General features: G+C 40.2%; 2 protein-coding genes and 2 long non-coding RNA genes across 20 annotated transcripts in view; 2 read left to right on the top strand and 2 right to left on the bottom strand.

Moving 5' to 3' along the window:
* Positions 1-4029, top strand: part of R3HDM1 (R3H domain containing 1) — a 140534-nt gene extending 136505 nt beyond the window's left edge. For all 14 annotated transcript variants that reach the window (XM_030580295.1, XM_030580290.1, XM_030580289.1 and 11 more), the window contains 2 exons: positions 88-172; positions 2625-4029. In XM_030580295.1, coding sequence (XP_030436155.1) covers positions 88-172; positions 2625-2989 — 450 coding nt within the window. In that variant the 3' untranslated portion in view covers positions 2990-4029. The remainder of the gene's footprint in view (positions 1-87; positions 173-2624) is intronic.
* Positions 1-7991, bottom strand: part of LOC115659726 — a 49440-nt gene extending 41449 nt beyond the window's left edge. The window contains exon 1 of the long non-coding RNA XR_004002641.1: positions 7917-7991. This is a non-coding gene — a long non-coding RNA (uncharacterized LOC115659726). The remainder of the gene's footprint in view (positions 1-7916) is intronic.
* Positions 3040-7664, bottom strand: LOC115659725. Its single transcript, XR_004002640.1, has 3 exons — positions 7502-7664; positions 4834-4913; positions 3040-3122 (listed from the first exon to the last, which is right to left on the bottom strand). It is a non-coding gene; the product is annotated as an uncharacterized LOC115659725 (long non-coding RNA).
* Positions 7978-21027, top strand: part of UBXN4 (UBX domain protein 4) — a 37760-nt gene continuing 24710 nt past the window's right edge. Inside the window, exons 1-5 of one of the 4 annotated variants that reach the window (XM_030580297.1) lie at positions 7978-8011; positions 18059-18114; positions 18325-18427; positions 19364-19392; positions 20486-20604. In XM_030580297.1, coding sequence (XP_030436157.1) covers positions 7986-8011; positions 18059-18114; positions 18325-18427; positions 19364-19392; positions 20486-20604 — 333 coding nt within the window. In that variant the 5' untranslated portion in view covers positions 7978-7985. Of the gene's footprint in view, positions 8012-8077; positions 8246-8451; positions 8667-18058; positions 18115-18324; positions 18428-19363; positions 19393-20485; positions 20605-21027 lie in introns of those variants that run through there. The other 3 variants (XM_030580296.1, XM_030580298.1, XM_030580299.1) reach the window with 3 other exon arrangements.

The following is a 21027-nucleotide window of genomic DNA, read 5'->3' as shown; positions in this document are numbered from 1 at the left end:
TAACCCTTGTTTCTTGTAACTCTTGTTTGATTACATTTGTAATATTAAAAGTTACATTCTAACCATGTGATGTCTGTCTGAGCTCAGTGTCAACCTGGACACAGACATGGAAACAGAGGAAGGAAACCAGCTAAGAAGGCCGCTTCAGCAGATCTTGGTGCAGGGGAACCAGGTATGTAACTGTTGGGTGACGCTGCACTCTGAGAGAACTGCTGAATCAAAAACAGAAGCAGTGAGAGAGCATTATTCTTATTTATTTATGTATTATTCAGACCTGTGTAGGGGAATGGGACTGTGATATCTGATGCAGAATTAGATACATGACAGAGAGGACTGGGTATTAATGGGTGTCTACACATGGGATGCAGGAGAGTAGGAGTTGCCTATGTTGGTGTTGTGTATGTGTGTAGGAAAGTCAGAGGGGTCTCAGCAGAGAGGAGGTAGTCTGGGGTCATAGCCTTTGTCACTGTTGAAATTCTTGTCTATAAGGGTGTAATGTCTGGAAAATATCTGTATGTAGAGTGCAGCAAAGTAGTGTGCATGGATGTTGTGAGGGTGAGTGTCTGTAGGAGTTGGTTACATGGGATCTCTTGAAGGGGTAGCAGTATGGAAGGTGCTTGTAGGGAGTACAACAATGTCAATGGATATCTGGTTGGAAGCATGGGGGGTTGTCTGAAGGGTTTGCAGAAAAATGGATGTCTGTGTGATGGATTTGTCTGTATGTGAGACTTGCAGCAGAATAGGAATGTCTGGGGCAGCTGCAGATGTGCCAAAGGGAAATGGAGCTCCCAAGTATGAAAGTTGGTACAATTAATGAGTGAGATAAAGTAGGAGAGGGAGGAATGAATAGTATAAAAGGGAAGGACAGTGAAATGTGAATCAAAGGTAGATAAGAATGAACAGTAACTGAGCAAAGAGGGAGACAGCAAACACAGGAAAAGATGGGAATGGAGGGAAAGAAGAAACTATTAATCAAAAGCAAATAGAGAGGAAGAGAGAACCAGAGTAAACAATAGATAGAGAAAAACATAGAAAAGATAAGGGAAAAGAAAACCAAGGGAAACATAGTAAGTCAAATTATTTAATGTAAAAGTTAATACCAAAATATTTGTAAATTACATGTTTAATATAATACAAAATTCTTCCATAACTACCCTTAGCTTACCAGAACTATGAATGTAATACATGAACTAAAATCATTCCTGATTTACTTTGTTTTTTCCTGACGTAAATCAAAACACTGCATTTGTTGCCAATAAATATGATGGATGGAACAAAGGTACAACCTCTCTCCACTGTGCAGACCATAGGCAACAAGTGCCACCCAATAAATGGGGAAGGCCATGGCCAGAATGCTAGGACTGTGTTCCGTAGACTGATCAAAATCTATTTCTTTGTTGGCTTGCTAGCTAGGCCCTGAAAGGAGATTTGGGGGAGAGTTCATTTTGACTGGATAAGATCAGGTGCATAAGGGGGAAACTAACATCCTCCTCCCCCAGTTGGCATTATTTGCTCTTTGACAACATATATAGAACTAGTTCTGACTGACACCTTGAACAAGTCATTTAAGCTCCTCGGTTTGTTTATATGTGAAATGGGTGCTATGAGGTTTAATTTTTATAAATCATTTTGAAATCTTCAGATAAATGATTTTATTGTGATGGCAAAGAATTATGTTTTGAGTATCACCCCCAACTCTTTGTGTATCAGTGAATACAGAAAGGAGCTGGGTTGCTTTCCTTAGGAAGTCTTTGCCATGAGACCAGATAGCCAAAGCTGAGTTTTCCTGTAACTTTTACATTGCTGTGAGTGAAGCAAGTCACAGTTCTCACTATCCCACATTTTTATTGCAACTATATTTTTTTATCCCATTAATAGATCATCTAAGTGTTAGTCTTAAGTCCTCAGTTCTGCTACAGAACTAGGCTAAGAGCTTGTCTGCATGAACATTTAGTTAGCAGCAAGCTGAGGTGTGAATCTGCCCTGCAGTAACTGTCCTTAGGGAGCCTGCTGACGCACACGAACAGTTACTGTGTTTTGGTCTGTCCTACTTTGAAACGGCAGGGTATGCATCAGCAGGGTCCCTATGGGCAGCAAGGTGGAATAGTCTCACACCCCAGTTTGCTGCAAACTAAATGTTCATATAAGACTGTCATAAACAGGTAGCTAAGGGTTAATGTCTCTTTCACCTGAAACACCTGACCAGAGAACCAATCAGGAAACTGGATTTTTTTCAACTTTGGGTGGAGGGAATTGTGTCTCGGGGTCTTTTGTTTTCTGTCTGCCTGTTTCCTCTGAGCTTTGGAGAAGTAGTTCTATTTTCTAGTCTTCTGTAAACTAAATGTTCATATAAGACAAACCCGTATTAATTATTCAGCGCCTTGTACTGTCTTTTAGCCTGAGTGCTTAACTCCAGCTGAACGCACTTGGAACTTTAGTAGTTTTGATGTTCAGTGCCACAGAGATTTTTTTAAAATATAGGAGAAGCAGAATGTATGTTTGAACAGAGTTAATTTCACATCTAATGTAATTTTCACATCTAATGTAAGGTCACTATTTTATGTAAGATTGAATCCTTGTTAAATGTAATGACGAGTTTTAATTCTACATATTTCTTGTTTTAGTTGTTGGAAAAGTCTTAGAAATTACTGAACTGCCAGAAGGAATAACTCGTATGGAAGCTGAAAAACTATTTGGAGAACTTTTTAAAGTTGGTGCCAAGATTCGGTGGCTAAGGAATCCCCAGTGTCTACAGACACAACAGCAACACCAACACCGTTACTGTGGCAGCGGAGATAGTAATGTGAACATTGAACCCTCCAAACCTAGTGACTTGGCCTCCACATATACAGTTCTAGCTACGTTCCCTACGATGTCAGCAGCCCAAAATGCACTGAAGAAACAAAGTAACTCAGCTAACAAGTTTAGGCTGAGAACAAGCAAGAAGCACTATGAGTTTCATATTCTGGAAAGGGCTAGTTCTCAGTAGCAAATACGTTGTTGGACATTCAGCCTTTATTAGTTCCATGTCCTTCTCTTCTCTACTTGATTGGCTTAATGTTATGGGGTTTCGGTTCTCTTCATAGAGACTCCTGGGATGTGTTCTCATATGACATTATAGCCTTGGAAGAATAACCCAGTGATCCGCAAGAAGAAGAAGAAAAACAGATATAAAGTTAATCCCAGACAACTGTAAGAATCCATTCTGACAAGATAGAGAGAGGCAGCTTTCTATGAGGAATGCTGTTAAAATGCCCCTTACTTTTATAGTAGTTTTGTTTTATATTTCTGAATTCTTGTATCAGATCCAAATCTCTATTGTACAGCAAACCTTGTTCATAATGAATACCCATATTCAGATCTGTATTTTCTAATCCCTTTTCACAGCCAGCACACAGCTATCCATTTTAGGGCTTGGGGTGGAATGGGGTGAGGGGAGGAAGAATAATTATTAAGAGATTACACTGTTTTTTAGCCAACTACGCAAAAATCTTCAGTTAACAAATTTCTCTTCCCTGGGTTCTTTTTCAAATAGAGCAGTTTCAATAACTTCTAAACTCCATATACAGTCCTTTCAAGATTTACTCAGTGTGAAAGATAATTACAAATAAATTATATTCTTGAACTCATTCCTAATCAAACGGGTTAGCATAAGTATTTAAGTGGAATATGAATATGTCTAAACTACAAAGAATGTTTGTTGAAGCCAATTTGTTTTTAGTAAAAGGGTGAAGACACTAAAATGTATCTTCCCCAAATGACAAAATGTTTGCACTTTGTGTTTCCACCAGTATAAATCTTTTTCTTTCTTTGCACTCTAGGATAATTGTGTTAAATAAGTGCTGGACCCTTCTTAAGTCATTTAAATATGTTTTCATCATTTGCAGAGGATCACTGGACATCAGAAGTTTCATTTCACATACAAACAAAATCTTTTCAATTTCTGTGTAATTTGCAAGGCTGTACAATGTGTGCTGATGCAAGCAAGCCTTTTTTCAGTTCAAGAAAATAAATGTTTACAAATACAAACTTTTTTCAGTGCATTTGTTTAAACTATAGGACTGTTTAAAACCTAAGTGAATCCTTATTATGCCACTTTGCAAGTTTTCCTCATATTTAGGGAACAGAGTTTAACAGAACTTAGCTTACAACTTGCCTAACAAGAGCCAGACCAAAAAAATTACCTTTTGTCCAAATCTACTCGCCTCTCTTAAGACTTGGTGCATACCTTAGAAAGCAAATCTTACAGCATTGCACATACTTTATATATAATCACTGTTCTTTTAGTTTTTGGATATAGGTATGTGCTGCTATCACAAGTAAATTATAGAAGAGGAAGGCTTTAAGTGGGAATTTAAATGAGGATATGATGATGGGTTTATGAATGATGCAGACAGGAACTTTTTTTATGATTTTGGGAAAGGGTGCCAGGGGACACAGTTGGCCGAGTAAATAGAAAGCTGGTTACAGCCTTGTCTATAAAAGAAGCTACCGCTTCACAGTAGTATTTTTCTAATGAATAAATGTGCCTGACAAAGCCTTGCAGCATTTCCACATAGATTTTATAATCACAAATTAAAACTTAAACTGACAGTGTCAAGTCAAGACACGCCAAAAACTAGCAAATAAAATTTAAATCCCACCCCTTGCATACTAATACTGAGACTACCCACAAGAGGTCAGATTCATTTAGGCAGAAGATCATGGCAGCGTATTCGAAGATTCTGCTTATGGCCTCCAAGTATCTGCCAAACTGGATAGGCAAGTTTTCCCACATTGCAGTAAAAATTGGCCTTTAAAGCAGGATCAGATAAAATTTAACTTGAATCTAACCTGTTTCTCTGAAAGTGTGTTTTATTGACATTCCTTGAGAGAGCCCAACGGTCATGATGTCCAAACCCTACTTACTTCTCCTGTAAAGAGAGATTCAAAAGAGAAGTAAGCCATAGGAAGAGCAGCGGACTTGCTTAGTGGTTTGTGGCTAAGCTCAGCAAAGGAGGAAGGTCAACACCATACTCTCCGGGATGCCGCAAGATATAGCATTCTGCAGGTCTTTAGGACGTTCAGCTGCGTCACTGGGTTTCTACAACACGGAGGCTTGCAAATTTAAGTTTCAAGGCATGGATCATGCATTGGTGTGCACATGGGAACTTAATTCTGTCAAACTCAGAGAAGAATTAATTGAGCTTGAGGTATAAAATGGGATGCTTATTCACCCAACCTATAAACCAAACATCTGTACCCAAAATGGAATAATAAATTGTTAGCTTTCACTTTCCTGTACTCAATTATTGCTTAAAATGTCACATTGACCATGTAGATTGTTTTGAGCAGTCTGCTGTTTGCTGTAATTAATCTTGTGGGAACTTGTTTGGTTGTAGGCTTGTTTTGTTCTCCATATGTGTTGTAGACTTATGCACAGGAGATTGGCTGCAGTTTTAATTATGAAGAGAGACTATTTCCATTATAAAATCCAGTTTTAGCTGTAATTAGAAAATCAGTTTGGCCTGGAAAATGTTGCATTTCATCCTAAAACCAAGGAGGATGTTTATGTAAAGTTTTGAAGGAGATTGGTCAAATCACTTTTCCATTACATGTAATTAAAAATCCCCCTAATCTGAAATTTTTATTTTAGTCTGTTTCTTAAGTCTCTTCATCATTTCTTGTGCCAACCTTGTCAATGTTCCCCCAGTTAAATCTCCCCGAAAGCTGATGTTCTGGTTATAGCTGAAGGAAATCCTTCACAATTAATGTTTTTGTTCTGGATAGTTATGTCATTGCTTTCAGTGCAGGTATGGGCTGTAGGATTATAGACCCACATTAGATTTGGATGAACTATGGTTTTAAATTGTGCTAGGGTATTAGCATGCGCAATAGACTCAAAGCATGTGACCAAGACAAATGAGATAATGAGAGAGAAGAACTGATTAAATTGTAGTGAACCTTCAAATTACCAGTGTTGTTTTATTTAAAGTTGGGCTGAAGTAATAGAAATAAAAAGATGGTTAACTGGGTACGAGGTATAGTAAATATAAGGAACTGATTCATCTGGTCTTATGTAAGGTCTGATAATTAGCAATGATACCACTTGTTTATCAAGAGGTATAACCACATAAACTCTTAAAGGATTCATTGCTAATACCTGCCTGACCATGTTGGAGCCAAACACTATGGGTCTAAACTCCCCTGGGTTTAGCCAATTTGTAAGCATCTTCATAAAATGCTTGCTAAAGTTTTGTTACTATTTGGGTGTAGTAAATTGCTTATTATTGAGGTTTTTTTAGACATGTTTAGAACAATTGTATCCATACCATTCAGCACAGGAACTGAACAAAAGTTAAGTTAGTGTTGTGGTAATACTCTGCATAAATAATTGTAATTCCAGCATTGGCCCAATCCCTCTTGACATCAATGGGAGGTTTTTGCCAAGTGAAAATCTTGGTGGTAATGCCTGATCTTAAAGTGACTAGTGATTTTTGATGGCCTTGATTTTTGACTGCCCAGCTTTTGAAGTCTTTTTAAAGGGTCTGATGTTCATCACTTTCTGAAAATCAAGTTGTTTTAAGGTCTCATATTGGACATTCAAAATTGCTAGTTAGTTTTGAAAATTTTGATCTTTGTTTGCGTGAATTTTACCCTCTGCTGGCTGAGTGAAAATTAGAAAGATTATAATGGTCCTTCTGTAGTTCATAGGGATCTTCTTTTACTTCAAGCAGTAGACCTCTGAGTGTTTAGAGTTGCTGGAGTTAGTCTAGTCTTGGCTCTGTAGATTTGTGGTTTATGACGGAGAGGTGGTAGTCTCCTAGTAATTAAAGGCTTATTTTGATCTTTCTTGTAACTCCTTGATTTTTCTGGTCATGTTTATTATTAAAGCTCTTTGGGTTGGGGATCTGTTCTTACTTTGCTGCAAGAAATACCCAAAAAGCATGAAAGTGCTCAGTTTGGTCCTAGAAGACAAATTCATTTTAATTTTTCTCCTTTTTAAAACAGTTCTGTTAATGCTATTTTACCCCCCTTGCGCCCACCAGAATCGTATGCAACAGTAACAAATTGTTCCTGTAATTCTGAAGAAAGTTTGAATGTCAAATGAGACCATTGCTGCAAACTTGAGTGACATAGGAAAAGCTGCAGGTTGCTGATAATAACGTGCTCTAAAACTGGTCTAAAAGTGTTCTCAGCTCAAGAAGGTCGCCTGTAATGCTTAATGTCAGTTTATTTTTAATTGTATGGTGCAGTGGTTTTCAACCTGTGGCCTGCTGCCCTTGGGGGTCTGCAGACTGTCTATGATTTCCAAAGGGGTCTACATATGAATAAAAGTTGAAAACACCCCCGATGGTGCAATTGGGGCACCCAGAATTTTACAGCCCCAAGGTACGTTCCCTTATTGCAGGGGCTGAATTACACACATAACACCATGAATAGTGTCAACACCCCTTGCTGCTAGCCCTGTCCGTAGTGAAAACATCCCACACCAGGACCAGGGACCGTTTCCGCCTCTTACTCTGTGCCGTACAGCTGGTCCCAGCCCGTGCTGCCGGCCACGGCCCAGCAGCTGCCGCAACCTGCAGCCACTTGTGGTGGGAGGGTGACTCGGCCGATCTCCGCGTGAGACAAGCCCGGCCCCTGGGGCATCGTGCCGGAGCCACCGGCCGTTTTCTCCCGTGTCCGCCCGGGGTCGCTGCCCCCCCCGGCCGAGGATGGCTGCGAGCGGGACCGAGCTCTGGAGCAGGCCCCGCCCCGGGCTGGCCGGCAGCCCCGTGAGCCCCCTTCCCTGAACGGGGCGCTGAGGGGGCGCAGGCTGTGGAGAAGGGCCAGGCCCGGCACCTCTATGTCCCCCGCGGCCGGACAGGGCTGTTCTCCCCCCTATGGGCGGAGCTGCCCTGGGCCGTCCCCCGCCCCGGTGGTTTCTTCCCTACCGTAGTGAATCTGCCGCGCGCGCACCCGCGCTGCGTTCTGTGTCACTCGCAACGGGGGAGGCGAGAGGAATGTGCAGGGGGGGAATCACAGCCAGGTTTACCATACCAGCGCACTACTTAGCAGGCAGCGCATGCGCCCTGCGGGAGTTGGGGGCGGGTAGTCACCGTTTCCGAGTGAGGCTGAAGGTCTTGCGGCGCATGCGCATCGGTAGGGTGGGCGGCTGGGGGCTCGGGCTCAGGGGGCAGCATGCTGTGGTTCCGCGGCACCATTCCGGCCGCCATCGCCGCCGCCAAGCAACAGGGCTCGGTCTTCGTGGTGTTCGTGTCAGGTACAACCGGCTGGGGGAGCGGGGCCCGGCCGTAGTCCCCGGGGCAGCCCCTTTGCTGACAGCGCCTGTTGCCCCGGGAGCTCCCTAGTCCGCCCCATTAGAACCGCCTGTGCAGCCCCAGGCAGGCCCCAAGCCCCCGACCCCGTAGTCCCCTGTGCTGCCCCCGCCACCCCCCCCCCCCATTGCCTGGCCCCATAGTCCTCCATACACTGTCAGCCTGTGCGTGGGCCGCGGACCCCTGGGGTCTGCAGACTCTGTGTAAAGGCTCCCCAAAAGGCCGTCGTTACCGTATAGCAGTGGTGTTAAACCTCTGGGCTGCGGAGCCCTGTGGGGTCTACAAACTATGTCTAAGATTTCCAGCAGCTCCCATTGTCCTGGAGCGGGGAACCGTGGCCGTCAGCAGAACCTGCGGACTTGGCAGGTAAACAAACCAGCCCAGCCTGCCAAGGGCTTTCCCTGCACAAGCAACGGGACAAGTTTGGGAACCACTGTTCTGTATTATATGTGATGCCCCGGGTAGGTCCCAAGCTCCCTATACCATCACCTGACCCTGTAGTCCCCTATATCACCACCTCTGCTGCCCCAGGCAGCCCCTAAGCCCCCATACTGTCACCTGACCCTCTAGTTCTCTGTACCAGCCTCTGCTGTCCCAGGCAGGCCCCAAGCCTGCTATACTGTAGCCTGACCCCATTGGTCCCATACCACCCCGACCCTGTAGTTTCCTATACTGCCTGTATATACCCCTTTGTGCTGCCTCATGCAGTTTCTAGATTTTCTATAATTTATATGCTCCTCTTTAGCCCCCTGTACTACCCCATACTGTTCCCAGGTCTCCTATAATGCTCAGTGCTGTGATATGTTCTCTCTACCACTTTAAGCAGTCACCGTGTCACCTTACATTCTCTGCAGTGCACAGCGCAGACTCTACACCCCTATACTGCTTCATGGAGTCCCTGGGCCCCTATAAAGCTGTCTGTACTTTTAACTATACCAGCCTGCAGCCTCTGTACTCCCAAGTGCAGTTTCCTGGTTCTGTTTTTGCAATGCCATCAATAGCTCTTTTACAACTGCTTGCCCCTTTATGCAGCGGTCTCTATTGCTAGTCACAGCACACACAATTCTCTCTGTGCTGTCATGCCAGTGCTACAGCATTCCCTGGTTCTCCATGCTCTGCTCGCTTCCAAACTTCCCCTATAGATACGTCAACCTTTATGCTGTCCCTCTCTCCTATCCTAGTCCCCTATATAATTCTGCATACACTCTTCATAACATCTATAACTTTTTATACTGTTCCTGTGCAGTCTGCATGCTCTTTTGAGTTCTCTGTACAGAAGCTGTGAATGAGGAACAGGGGATGGATCGCTCGATGATTACCTGTTCTATTCATTCTCTTTGGAGTACCTGGCACTGTCCGCTGTCGGAAGACAGGATACTGGGCTACATGGACCTTTGGTCTGACCCAGTAGGGCCATTCTTAAGTTCTTACCTTAAACTTTGGGTACAGCTCTCTCATTACCACCATTACACATGCATACATTGTGTATACTGCTTTACAGTCTAGAAGGTGTAAGAAATTGGGAGGAGATGGTTAGGTTCTTATTTTTTTACTTTGTCTCCATTGTATTTGTTTATGAATGATCTTTTTATTTTGATGACTTATACACCTTTACTCTGATGTAATGCGAACTGATATAACACAAATTCAGATATAATGTGGTAAAGCCATGCTCCCGGGTGGGGGTGGGGCGGCGCACTCCGGCGGAGCAAAGCAAGTTCGATATAATGCGGTTTCACCTATAACACGGTAAGATTTTTTGGCTCCCGAGGACAGCGTTATATCAGGGTAAAGGTGTAGTTTAAATACTTGTGGCTTGAAGGCCTCTGAACATCTCATACAAAAAATTAGCTAAAACTAACCAACCGCCACTGCCCAGAACAAATCCTACTACTAGGACTTTAAAAAAAAACATGGGATGCACCTACGTTCTGCAGATAAAGTCACAAAAGACAATTTAAATAGGAAGTAACCATTTTTAGGTCTTGGCTGGCATAGTGCTCTTTATTCTGCATCCCCCACTGGGAGGTAGCTATGGATAATGAATGTGGTGGCTAAAAAGTGGGATTGGCTCAACCTAGTTATTTTATACCTCTCATGTTATAGAGTGGGATGTGATATTGTTTCTAAGCTGTGAGGGAGCTGTCTGTGGAATTCAGTGTTCTAAATTGACAAGACATCTTTTTAATGAAGTTTCTTTTATAGCAAAAATCCCAAAATGTTTTACAGATTTAGATACAGAGCAAGTGGTTCCTCCCTTGGCTGTATAGTTAGGGATGCAGTTATCATGAGTATATTATGTAAGATCAAATGGAAAGGTAATTAGTAAACAACAGGAAACCTTCTGACATACACATCTGGCAACTTTTGACAATTTACCTGTGAGACATAATGTTGTGACTTGAGTGAAGACTGATTTATTTTCCTGCTTGTGGCTAAGAAGTTTCCATTAACTTCATGGACATTTCAGCCATTTCAAGGTGCTTCTTGATAGTATTAAATGTATTAACTTTTTATTTCTAATGTAGTCCTGTCAAGTGTAACAGGATATCACTTACCACTTGTCACGGAGTGTGGGGGAGTCCGGTCCTGCACCCCTCTTCCTGGGACCCACAGTGACTCTCAGCCAGCCAGTAAAACAGAAAGTTTATTGGACAATAGGAATGCAGGTTACAGCAGAGCTTGTTGGCACAGTCAGGACCCCTCAGTCGAGTCCTTCTGGGGGTTCAGGGTGCTTGGATCCCAGCTTAGGATACCCTGAATTCCCCCCCACCCAGCCCAAAACCGAAACTGACTTAACTCCTCTACAGCCGGCCCCTTCCTTTGTCCACCTTCCTGGGCAAAGGTGTTGACCCTTCTCCCTGCTCCCCGGCTCAGGTTACAAGCTGAGCACTTGTCCCTTACCTAAAGTAATCCCCAGCTCTCCCATCCCCCACACAGACAGTCCCTACTCCATCGCACCACTTATTTAGGTTTCCAGTTCAGTTCTGTTGCTCTTTGGTCTCTTTCCCCATTTATGTTCTAAATTCTAAAATGAAGAGCCAAATTTGAAGAATAATGGCCATAACTAGGCCAAATCCCACCTATTGGCTAATTTTGTTGAGATTAGGTAAAGTATTTCAGATAAACAGAAATTAATTTGTTTATTCTAGACAATAGGTGAAATTTGGTAAAGAATTGCATGAATAAACTTTGGGGGGAGGGTGGCTTAACTTAATTTAGGTCTGTAGTTTAACATTTACCTAATTGTAACATTCTGTGAGGTAACATTTTTGTTCAAGTTGACAGCCCTGTTTATTAATTGTCTTTTGAGTTGAAATTTTTCATATTTGGACCTCATCCTACAGTTGACTCCATGTAGGCTGACCCCCAGACTTCCACTGGGCTCTGTCTTTGTGGAGGCCTTTGCAAGAGAGGAGCCTTGCTCTTGTCCTAGAAATGAGTGTATTGGGAAAAGTTTTGTAACTCAGTAAGAGCCAAGTGAATTTTTATCTACTAGTTGAAGAAAAGTGTCAGACCTCTTTTCACTTCTCACATGGGTGTGTGTTAAAACTTCAGACTTGCATGTATATATCAGTAAATGGGAAGTGTGTGCTGAACCTTGCTTTTTAAGGATTTTGACTTAGTAAATATTTGAAAATTAGGTACATCTTTCCCTGCTTGTATAAGCATGGACCAAACTCTGGCTGTGTGGGTGTACCATCTTGTGGATAATTGCATGATTACAGGGATTTTAAATTGGTTGCATGATTGCAAGTATCCTGCATTTTTTAAAAATTATCTTCATGGAAATTCTACAGGAGAGAGTTGTGCTGGTACTGCTGCTGCTATAGACCTCTTCCCCAGCGGGAACAGCATCTCCAGAATGAAACTGTTAGAGTTCTGCTCATTCCTGCTGAGCCATCCTGGAAGCCGTCTGTTCACAGAACAATTATTTTGTAGCTTAGTTGACCAAGAAGCAGTTTCACTCTGGCTCTATAGGCAAAGGGGATGGACAGGCATAGGGACCCCACCCACATCATGATCATATTACACTTGAACCCAGGCTTGGCAACAACTGTGTTTAAGATCCTTGGATACTACAGTTATAGGTTTTTATATTGCTCCCATAAGTGACAGTTTTTCTATTAACAGTGTTAGCAGAGTCATGCTGTAGGCTTGTAGTTTGTCTAGAAGAGTTCTCTGATAAAAGTATCTTTCCGTGCTAATCAGTGAAGCACTCTAGAACTGCACTATCAGCAAGAAAACATTTTTAAACATGCATATTGCTTCCACAGATTTATCAATAATTCGTGTGGCTCCAGAAGGAGAAAGGGAGAAAGATAGTGAAGAAGAACAGAAGTAGAAATTAATTGCTTAATTTTAGGGTCGACATTGTAACTGAACAGGCAAAAGAAAATAAAGGACTGGATTGTTCTTCCCAGTGATTTAAAAATATTTTATAGTCAGGAAAGGGGTTATGTGGGTTTGTGTCTTTCAGACTGGGTCTCATAAAACAAGTTTATATAAGAATTTCAGTCAGTTAGCATTAGCCTTGCTCAACACCAATTTCTTACCACAACAACCCTAAATACTACTTGTATTCGCAGTTTATAAAGCTTAACGGTATAGCTCAAATACGACAGGTGTGTAAAGACATATTATGTAAGTAAATTGAGGCAGTCATATGAAGTTGCAAATAAAGGGACAGAGGTTGCTGGTTTTAAAGAGCAGGGAGTGCTGGTATGCCTCCATCTAATATAAACTGGTTTGAAACGTTAAAGTTAAGGAATGGATTGGAGACTTGCACACAAAAAAAAGCAGCCTAGGGAACATGTACCTTTGGGGAACCAAAAGGTTAATCAGTGGCCTCAGATAACTGCTGACGTACTACTGACTGTACTGCTGCACAGAAGATGCAGTATAACTAATACTAAAAGCTGATTCTCCAGAATTTTATAGGTAGCTAACTTGCAGATACAAAGCTTTCTATTTCACTTTTTGATGGAATCAGTTCCTTTAAAACTAATCCTTCCTTTGATGCAAAACCCACTCGGATACGTTTCTGTATTCTGTACTGTCCACATCAGGTTTTACAGTGTTCTTGCCAGACTATACTTACGTTTCTATGGTTGAGATGGCACTTTCATTTATAAGCTTGAATTTGTAAAGGCTGGTTATTTTTGGAAACAATGCCACGTAAACTGAAACTTCACATGTTTTTTTCCTGCCTCAGAGGCAATTTTTTTTTTAGGAGGAGAAGAAAATATATTTGGCTGGTTGTAAGGTTTGGACATCAAAATAAATGTTAGGTGCCTTTTAGAAAATACCTATAGAACTGCTTTTCTTGTTTTAAAATAAAAATAAATTAAAAACAGAAAAATATGATTACAATGTTAACATTGTAATTGAACAAGTCAGGAAATTTGGAATTAAGGTTCTTATAATAACCTTAACCCTAACATATGTGTGCATTTCTGTATGGCTTTTTCATTACATGGTTTTGAAGTAAGGTATAATAAATAACTGAATTTCTGTCTGACAAATAACTATCATTCCAAGGGCTTCCAAAGCGTTTTTCAAATTATATATATTGACAGTGCCATTAATGGGATGGAGGCCAACAGTTCAGTAGCATACTTTGCAACTGTAGTGGGAGGGGAAACTTTGGACATCACAACAAACCCTTATTATACAAAAGTGCCATGGAATTTTTAACCTTAATAAAAAGCCAATAGGACCTTTTCTCATCCAAAAGGGAGAGGGAGAGCAAGAGACAGACCGAGGCAACTGGAATGGAATTCAGTTTACTTAAAGATGAAGGGCAGAGTTGTCCCTTCTGAAACTGGCAGCTGTACTTCTACCAAATAGACTTAGTAAATTGTGTACTCTGTTTAAATTGCATTTTTTTCTATAACTTAAAATGCACCGATAGCTCTTTCAGTTATCACGGGTTGTCTAGTAAACTGTGAATTTCTCCCATAAAGTCTCAGCTTCAGTTACAGGTGGTATTTCATGTGATTTCTTATACATCAACAAACACATAATCTTCAACGCATTTTAGAACTGGACTTTGCCATATTAATTGACAAAGACCTGCTGAATACCAGAGAAAAACACAGAAATTTTGGTTTAGGATCCAATTAACCACTTAATCCTTTAGACCCATTGAGGTACCGTGTTTTGTGTATGGTTATAAAGGATTCGAAAATGAAAAGATTTGAGCCCATTGACAGCTGATGCTGATTATGGAAAAGCTTATTTAACCCCAACAGTGTGTTTGATGTTGTACAAGACACACAGATAAAGACTGGAATGGTTCAGTTTTCTACAGTCATTGCATAATGGGGAAAATACACCCATCTCTTCTCATTGTTGATAACTATATGTACCCAGCAAGCTGAAAAGGTCAGTGCTCTCTATTGAGACTATATAAACACTGTAATCATCTGCTGGAAGTACTAAAGTGATACTTTTCCCATCTTAGAAACCTACCAGGTCTCTGACAGCCTGAGGAGCTAAAGTCCCAAGATAGTTCTGCCAGTCGGTAATTCTACTAAATAGTGTACAACATTTAGAACTCCCTTTTAACTTAATGTCTTGGATCTTCTGAGGCTCATTATATGCATTTGGATTCTTAATCGTTGTTTTGAAATAAAAAAGTTAATACTTTACTACAGTAGGAAATATTAGATGAACTTTAATCCAGAAAGAGGAAAGGATTATGTAAACAAAAATAGACACAAGATAGAAATCCCCCTCCACTTATAGTTATAGATTTTAAATTAAATGAGACATGGTTTATGTAATATAGGTTATCAACTTTTTCATGTTTTGGGTCACGTTTTATAGAGATACTGTGGATAACTTCTCACATTTGTGATCTCACAACAACGTTGTTGAAACTTCAGCAATTGCTTACATGGAAAAGCTAACATTAAGCAAGGATTTAGGTATTTTTAGCTATCTAATAGGATAGTAGTGTATCTTTTTTGAAAAAAAGCATACAATAAAGTGCCTGCTTGCCTCTAAGCAGTTGCAAGCAAGGAGGAGCAGCCAGCACCAAGCCAGCAATGACCTGTAGATGGCACCTTGGGAACCACTGATGTTAAAGAAGAGTAAAAGACAAATGTGTCAATCCAAAGGATTCCCAGATTAAATAATTTTATAGTTTTTTGTTCAGAGTTTATTAAATGGAATTATAGGGGTCTTTCCAATAGTAATAGCGAGAAATAATATAGTAATCAAATGGTCCCAAATTTCTGGAGTACGAAACATGCAAGGGAGAACTCATCCATGTGGCTGGCAAACATTTGTCAGCATAGCTGGTTTGAAACAACCCTCCTCCAAGAAGCAGAAAGGCCAAATGGTCTGCTTGAGGTGCAATGCCTGAGGAAAGGAATGGGTGTTCCTACTGTCATTAAAAAAGTAAATCGTATTCTATTAAGTAATTATTACTATGTGAATTTTTTTGTGGTCATTGGATAATATATATATATATAATGGAGAGCCAACTCACAGTGTTATGAAATAGCCAGACATATATAAACAATCATTATTACAAAAGAAAACAAAATAGTGGATTCCAAACAATTAAGAGTCACTACAGTTCTAAATAAGGGTATGGCTGCACTTGCAGCTTTACAGCACTGGGAGTTAAACCTGTCTTTGTAAAGCTGAGTACGGAAAGCACTGCAGTCTGGCCACGCTGGCAGCTACCAGTGCATTGTGGCCACATTTGCAGCATCTGCAGCGACATTGGGAGCGGTGCATTATGGGCAGCTATCCCAGCGTTCAGGTGGCTGCAACGTGCTTTTTAAAAGAGAGAGGTGGGGTGGAGTGTGATAGGGAGCGTGGGGGAGAGAGTGAGTGGATTTTTGGAGCCGATACTCTGTCAGCAGCTGCCTTGCAAGTTCTGACCCGTTCACTGAAAGCAAATAGCCCTCTTTGTTTTTTTCCTCACAGACCAGATAAGGAGCCTCCCTGAAACGGACCACCCCCCCCCCTCACGCCGTGCTGCTTCTCTCCTCAAGCCCCTTTCTTCTCCTCTCTTCAAGCAAACACTAGCTCTGGGCGTTCCAAAGGGAGCTCATTCACAGCAAACAGTAGCTGTGTTTGTTTTTTTGATAAGCAGCTCTGGGAGCCCCGAGTTCACAACAAAACAAAGAGAGTTATCTTTACTTAAAAGCATTATGGGAAGCGTCCAGAGGTCAGTTACAGCGTAGTAAGATTATTTCTATTGTCTTTATTCCTCTCGTGGAGGTGGAGTACAACCAGCGCTGTAGCCAGGGAGATACAGCGCTGTATGTGCCTTGCCAGTGTGGACAGGGAGTGACCTACAGCGCTGTAAAGCCACCACCAGTGCTGTAACTCTCAAGTGTAGCCAAGGCTTAAGACATTACTGTGGATTAGTTCTTTCTGGAGAACTGTTTGCTTATTACGAGTGAATAAATCTGATTGAGACTGACTAATATTTAATCCACTCCAAACACATTTTTGATGTCATATGTGTAGCTATGCATCAGTATCCTGTTTCAAAATAAAACTGGCTTATAGGCCTTGTCTTTTCTAGGAAAAAAGTTGTGTTTTCTACTATGTTAGTTTATGTAGAAACTAATATGTGGTAAAATCCTAGTGAAAACAAGACAGTTTGTAGTTTTCGCATGTTAGTAAGTAAAGATAAACACTAGGTGGGGGTCCTAGGTTTTACCTTAATTTGCTAATGTGACAGAACTACAGACTGCCCATGTGTTCACTAGGATTTTACTGTATGGTAAGAAAGCACCAGTTTTCCTAATGTGGACACACTCATAGGGAGACTGCTGAAACAATATAGAAAGAGAGAGGCATGCTTACCTGATGTCTAGATGAGGCTCCACTGAGTAAGAGAGTGACTTCAGTTCATTACGTTGAAATTAGGGGCTTCCATTAGCTATCAAACCTTTTTTCTGAAATTGCATATGACAAGGAAAATAGCATGCACTTTCACAATTTAATCTTTCAAATCTAGCAGGTTATATAGTTTATGTTCATGCCTGCATAAAAGTTTTAAATCTAAGTCAAACCAGAAAAAAAGTGTTCGAACAATATTCTTTGATAACTAAAAAATGCCTGAATGGATTTTCTCCAGATTTTCCAAAAGTAGTTAACTGGTCTGCCAAGCATGAGAACTTCTAAAATGTAACTTTTGGGACTGGAACGTTATTGTAAACAGAGGTTTAGAATGGACGTTTTTTCTAATTCACAACTATAGTATTTCTTTTGTGAACACTATTACACTGTTTGCCACATATGTTTGATGAAAGACTTGACACTTTGGTACATTAGCTACAATTCTTTTGTTTGGTTTTGTAGTAATTGCACACACAATGCTTCAGGCACATTTATACTAGGAAATACACAGTAATAATCTTAAGAGTTTTACAGAGCTACTTTGTAGCGAGAGAAAAAACTGTTAAATGGCCTGTCCCAAAAAACCCATTTTTAAAATTAAAAAAAAAAAAAATAGTGAAAACAAGTTTTAATCAACATTTTTAGCAAGCTGCTAGAATTCTCTGGCAAATAAGGTTTCTAGCCTTTAGCAAATTAATACAAAATGTTCAAGGAGTATTTGATGTGCATGTTGATGACCACATGTAAAATGTTTTCCACTGTTCAAATCACAGAATACTGTTTTCTGTTCATTTTCAAAGAAAATAACAGCCTTTGGGATAATTGGCTTGTTTTTGCCCCTCAAGATTGTTGTTATGTTTTATTAACTAATATATCTTAAATTCTAGGCTTTCTTGGATGTTCTTGAAGCATTTACATTTTGTTTTAACCCTCCTTTTCTTGAGTAAGTCTCAAAGAAAATTACTACTTGTAATTGAGAACAAAATAACTTTAAAACAATGCATACATTTTAAAAACCCTGTCTTCTATGAAGATTTTAGTCACTTGTGAAGCCAAATTCATGCAAGTTTAGTAAGGCCAGTATCAGACCAGAACTTGCAGTTTGTGATGTGTTTAGCTTCATGTTTGTGATAAGAAGGCATATCTCTTGCAGGTGATGATGAACAATCCACACAGATGTCTGCAAGTTGGGAAGATCAGAAGGTGACTGAAGCAGCCTCAGATGGTTTTGTTGCTATTAAAATTGATATAAAAAGGTTTGGTCACATTCTAACACTTTACATGTTGTACGGTCTTTTTCAGTTTTGGTTAATAATAATACCACCTAGCTCTTTAAGACATCTCCCTGACATCTCCTGTTTGCTCTAGGGCCTTGCATCTGAAGTACATTCAGTAGTCTTGGTGCAGCTGGAGGCTAAAAAATTAGCAGAAGATGCATATGATTTACTCCAGCTTTAAAAGTATTCTAGTTACATTCCTGCTGCAGTATTGTAGTCAACAGCCAAATCATGGTCTGGTTGATCCTTGTTGTTTCTGAAAGTGAAATAAAATCAGACAAATGTGAGTGTTCTAAAAGGACTTTTGAATTTGTCAAGTTAAAGATTTTAGTTAGTTCAGAAATTTCCATGAGTCACAAAAATTGAAAATCTTGCAGGCCTGGATGCCCTAACAGAAACAAACCTAGGAAATAGGTTGACTTGGGTTGAATCATTGCTGTGCACACAGTACAGAAATACCAACGTCCCTCGCTGAGTTACTCAGAATTGTAGCACTAGCCCTAGCTTCTCCATTCCATGGGCAGACAGTATATTGAAATTTACAAGAATCCCATTATCTTGAAGCACTCAGTGGAGAATTTTTGTAAATTTCATTATACTTCTTGTCAGAGTCAGGTGGTGTACTACCAGTGATCCAAAATGATATTATTTTATCCCATAGTTTCACTGAAATAATCTAGTGTGGACTTTTACAGCCTGTTGCAATAGCCAAGAATGTTGACTATTTCCAATGTATTATTGAGAAAATGTAGCAGAAGGTCATTTTCCATAATCTCATGAGTCTTTGAACATTCCCATATACAGTGTGTGTGTGTCACTTATAGGTTGTGATGTGATGAGACTAACTCTTCCTAATCTATGACTGGTGTAAAGTGATTAGGATGATCTGCTAAACATATCTTTTGCTTTATACAGCGAAGCATGTCTACAGTTCTCACAAATCTGTATCCTTTTAAAATCAGTTGAAATGTTTCATATTGTTTTAGAGAGATTTGTTTGCAACTATAGCGCCCTCTCCCTAGGATTAAGATTCCCAATAAGAGACACCATTGAAACTGCTTCATAAGGCATAGGAGTATACGTAGAAGGTTATATGTAGGAGTACATATAAATACATATATTTAAAATGTAGTTAAAAGCCATTATGACCAGCTACCATTCTTCAGTTATTTGGGTAAAGATATGTAATTAGAGTGAGTTCAATAACTGACCACATAATGTCCTCTAAATTGAAGACAATCAGATTTTCTACATAATAGGAATAACCCAGTTATTGGAGACTTGAAAGACCATAACTGGTGATATGTAGTGGTGTTAATATTTAGAAAAAATAAATAATTGAGATGCTATTCTATTAATTGAAGTTGGGATGGAGGAAGAGGAATAAAATGTCTGACTCCAAGTTCTGGATTCCACTTTCGGTTATGCAGATGTAAATCAAGAGTAACTCCATTATGCGTAATAAATAGCCCTCTACTTAAAACGCATACGATTCTCTGTGGTGGTGGGGACAGAGAGGAAGAAAGAACAAATTCCATACTTACTTACTTACATACATACATACATCTTTTGATGTTGAAGATAACTTTCAATATTTCTTTATGTTGTTCTTTCAATAGCTAGTGTTGTTTGAAGTACAACCAGAATGTGAGTGTCATATTGATATAACACTCGGATGTGCACTGATTTTAGTGGATTTCTTACCATTATTTCATATTCTGCTTAACACTAAAACGTAAGACTTGTTCTAAAGCATAATTGGATTATCTGTAATACCATTATACATGATACACTGCTCTGGCATGTTTATGAATTCTTTCACAAACAGTATTGATTTCAGATACATACATAATTTTTTTTTAAGCCTTGCATTGGTGAGAAGTGCTTTAACTTAAACTAGTCTTCTCTGTTTTTGAAGTGGTGGATTTCAGATTGGTGTGTTGCATTTTCCTTTTCTAGTAGCTTACTCATTAGTTTTTCTTTTAAACTTGCTGCTTTAACTACATCCATTTATTGGCCTTTACTATTACTGTGCAGATCCTGTAGTATGTATTCCATCTAGCTTCTTTATAGGAGACAATGGAATCCCCTTGGAAGTAATTGCTGGCAGTGTCTCTGCAGAGGAGCTTATTACCAGAATCCACAAAGTCAAACAGGTAACAAATGCTTACACACCAGCTTTTTCAGTATATAAAATACTCTCACTGGGGCTTGTGGCCTTCATCTCTCCAAGACAGCAGACAACATTGGGCCCAAGTGTATGACCGGAGGAAGCAAGGACTATGGGATCGGTATTTTCTCACTCACTGGCAGGAAAGTTACTATCCAATTATGCAAAGCTGAACTAATTTTGAAACCTGTTTGTCCATGTTAAGTAAAATTGTCACAGGAGGTTAAGAGCACCTACACTACACTGACACAAAAAGGATATGTGCCCTAAACAATTCTTAATCATTGCTCTCTTCAGAGCTATTCTTCTAGCAGAGCTTGGACATGGTTTAGTAATGTGACGGAAACATGGTCTGTAGTGTTGACTCAAACAAAACAAAACTATCTACATTTATGTTTGCAGTGTTCCG

The sequence above is a fragment of the Gopherus evgoodei genome, chromosome 11 (assembly GCF_007399415.2).
Source record: "Gopherus evgoodei ecotype Sinaloan lineage chromosome 11, rGopEvg1_v1.p, whole genome shotgun sequence".
Taxonomy (NCBI): Eukaryota; Metazoa; Chordata; order Testudines; family Testudinidae; genus Gopherus; species Gopherus evgoodei.
This window is presented reverse-complemented; position numbering and strand designations above follow the sequence as displayed.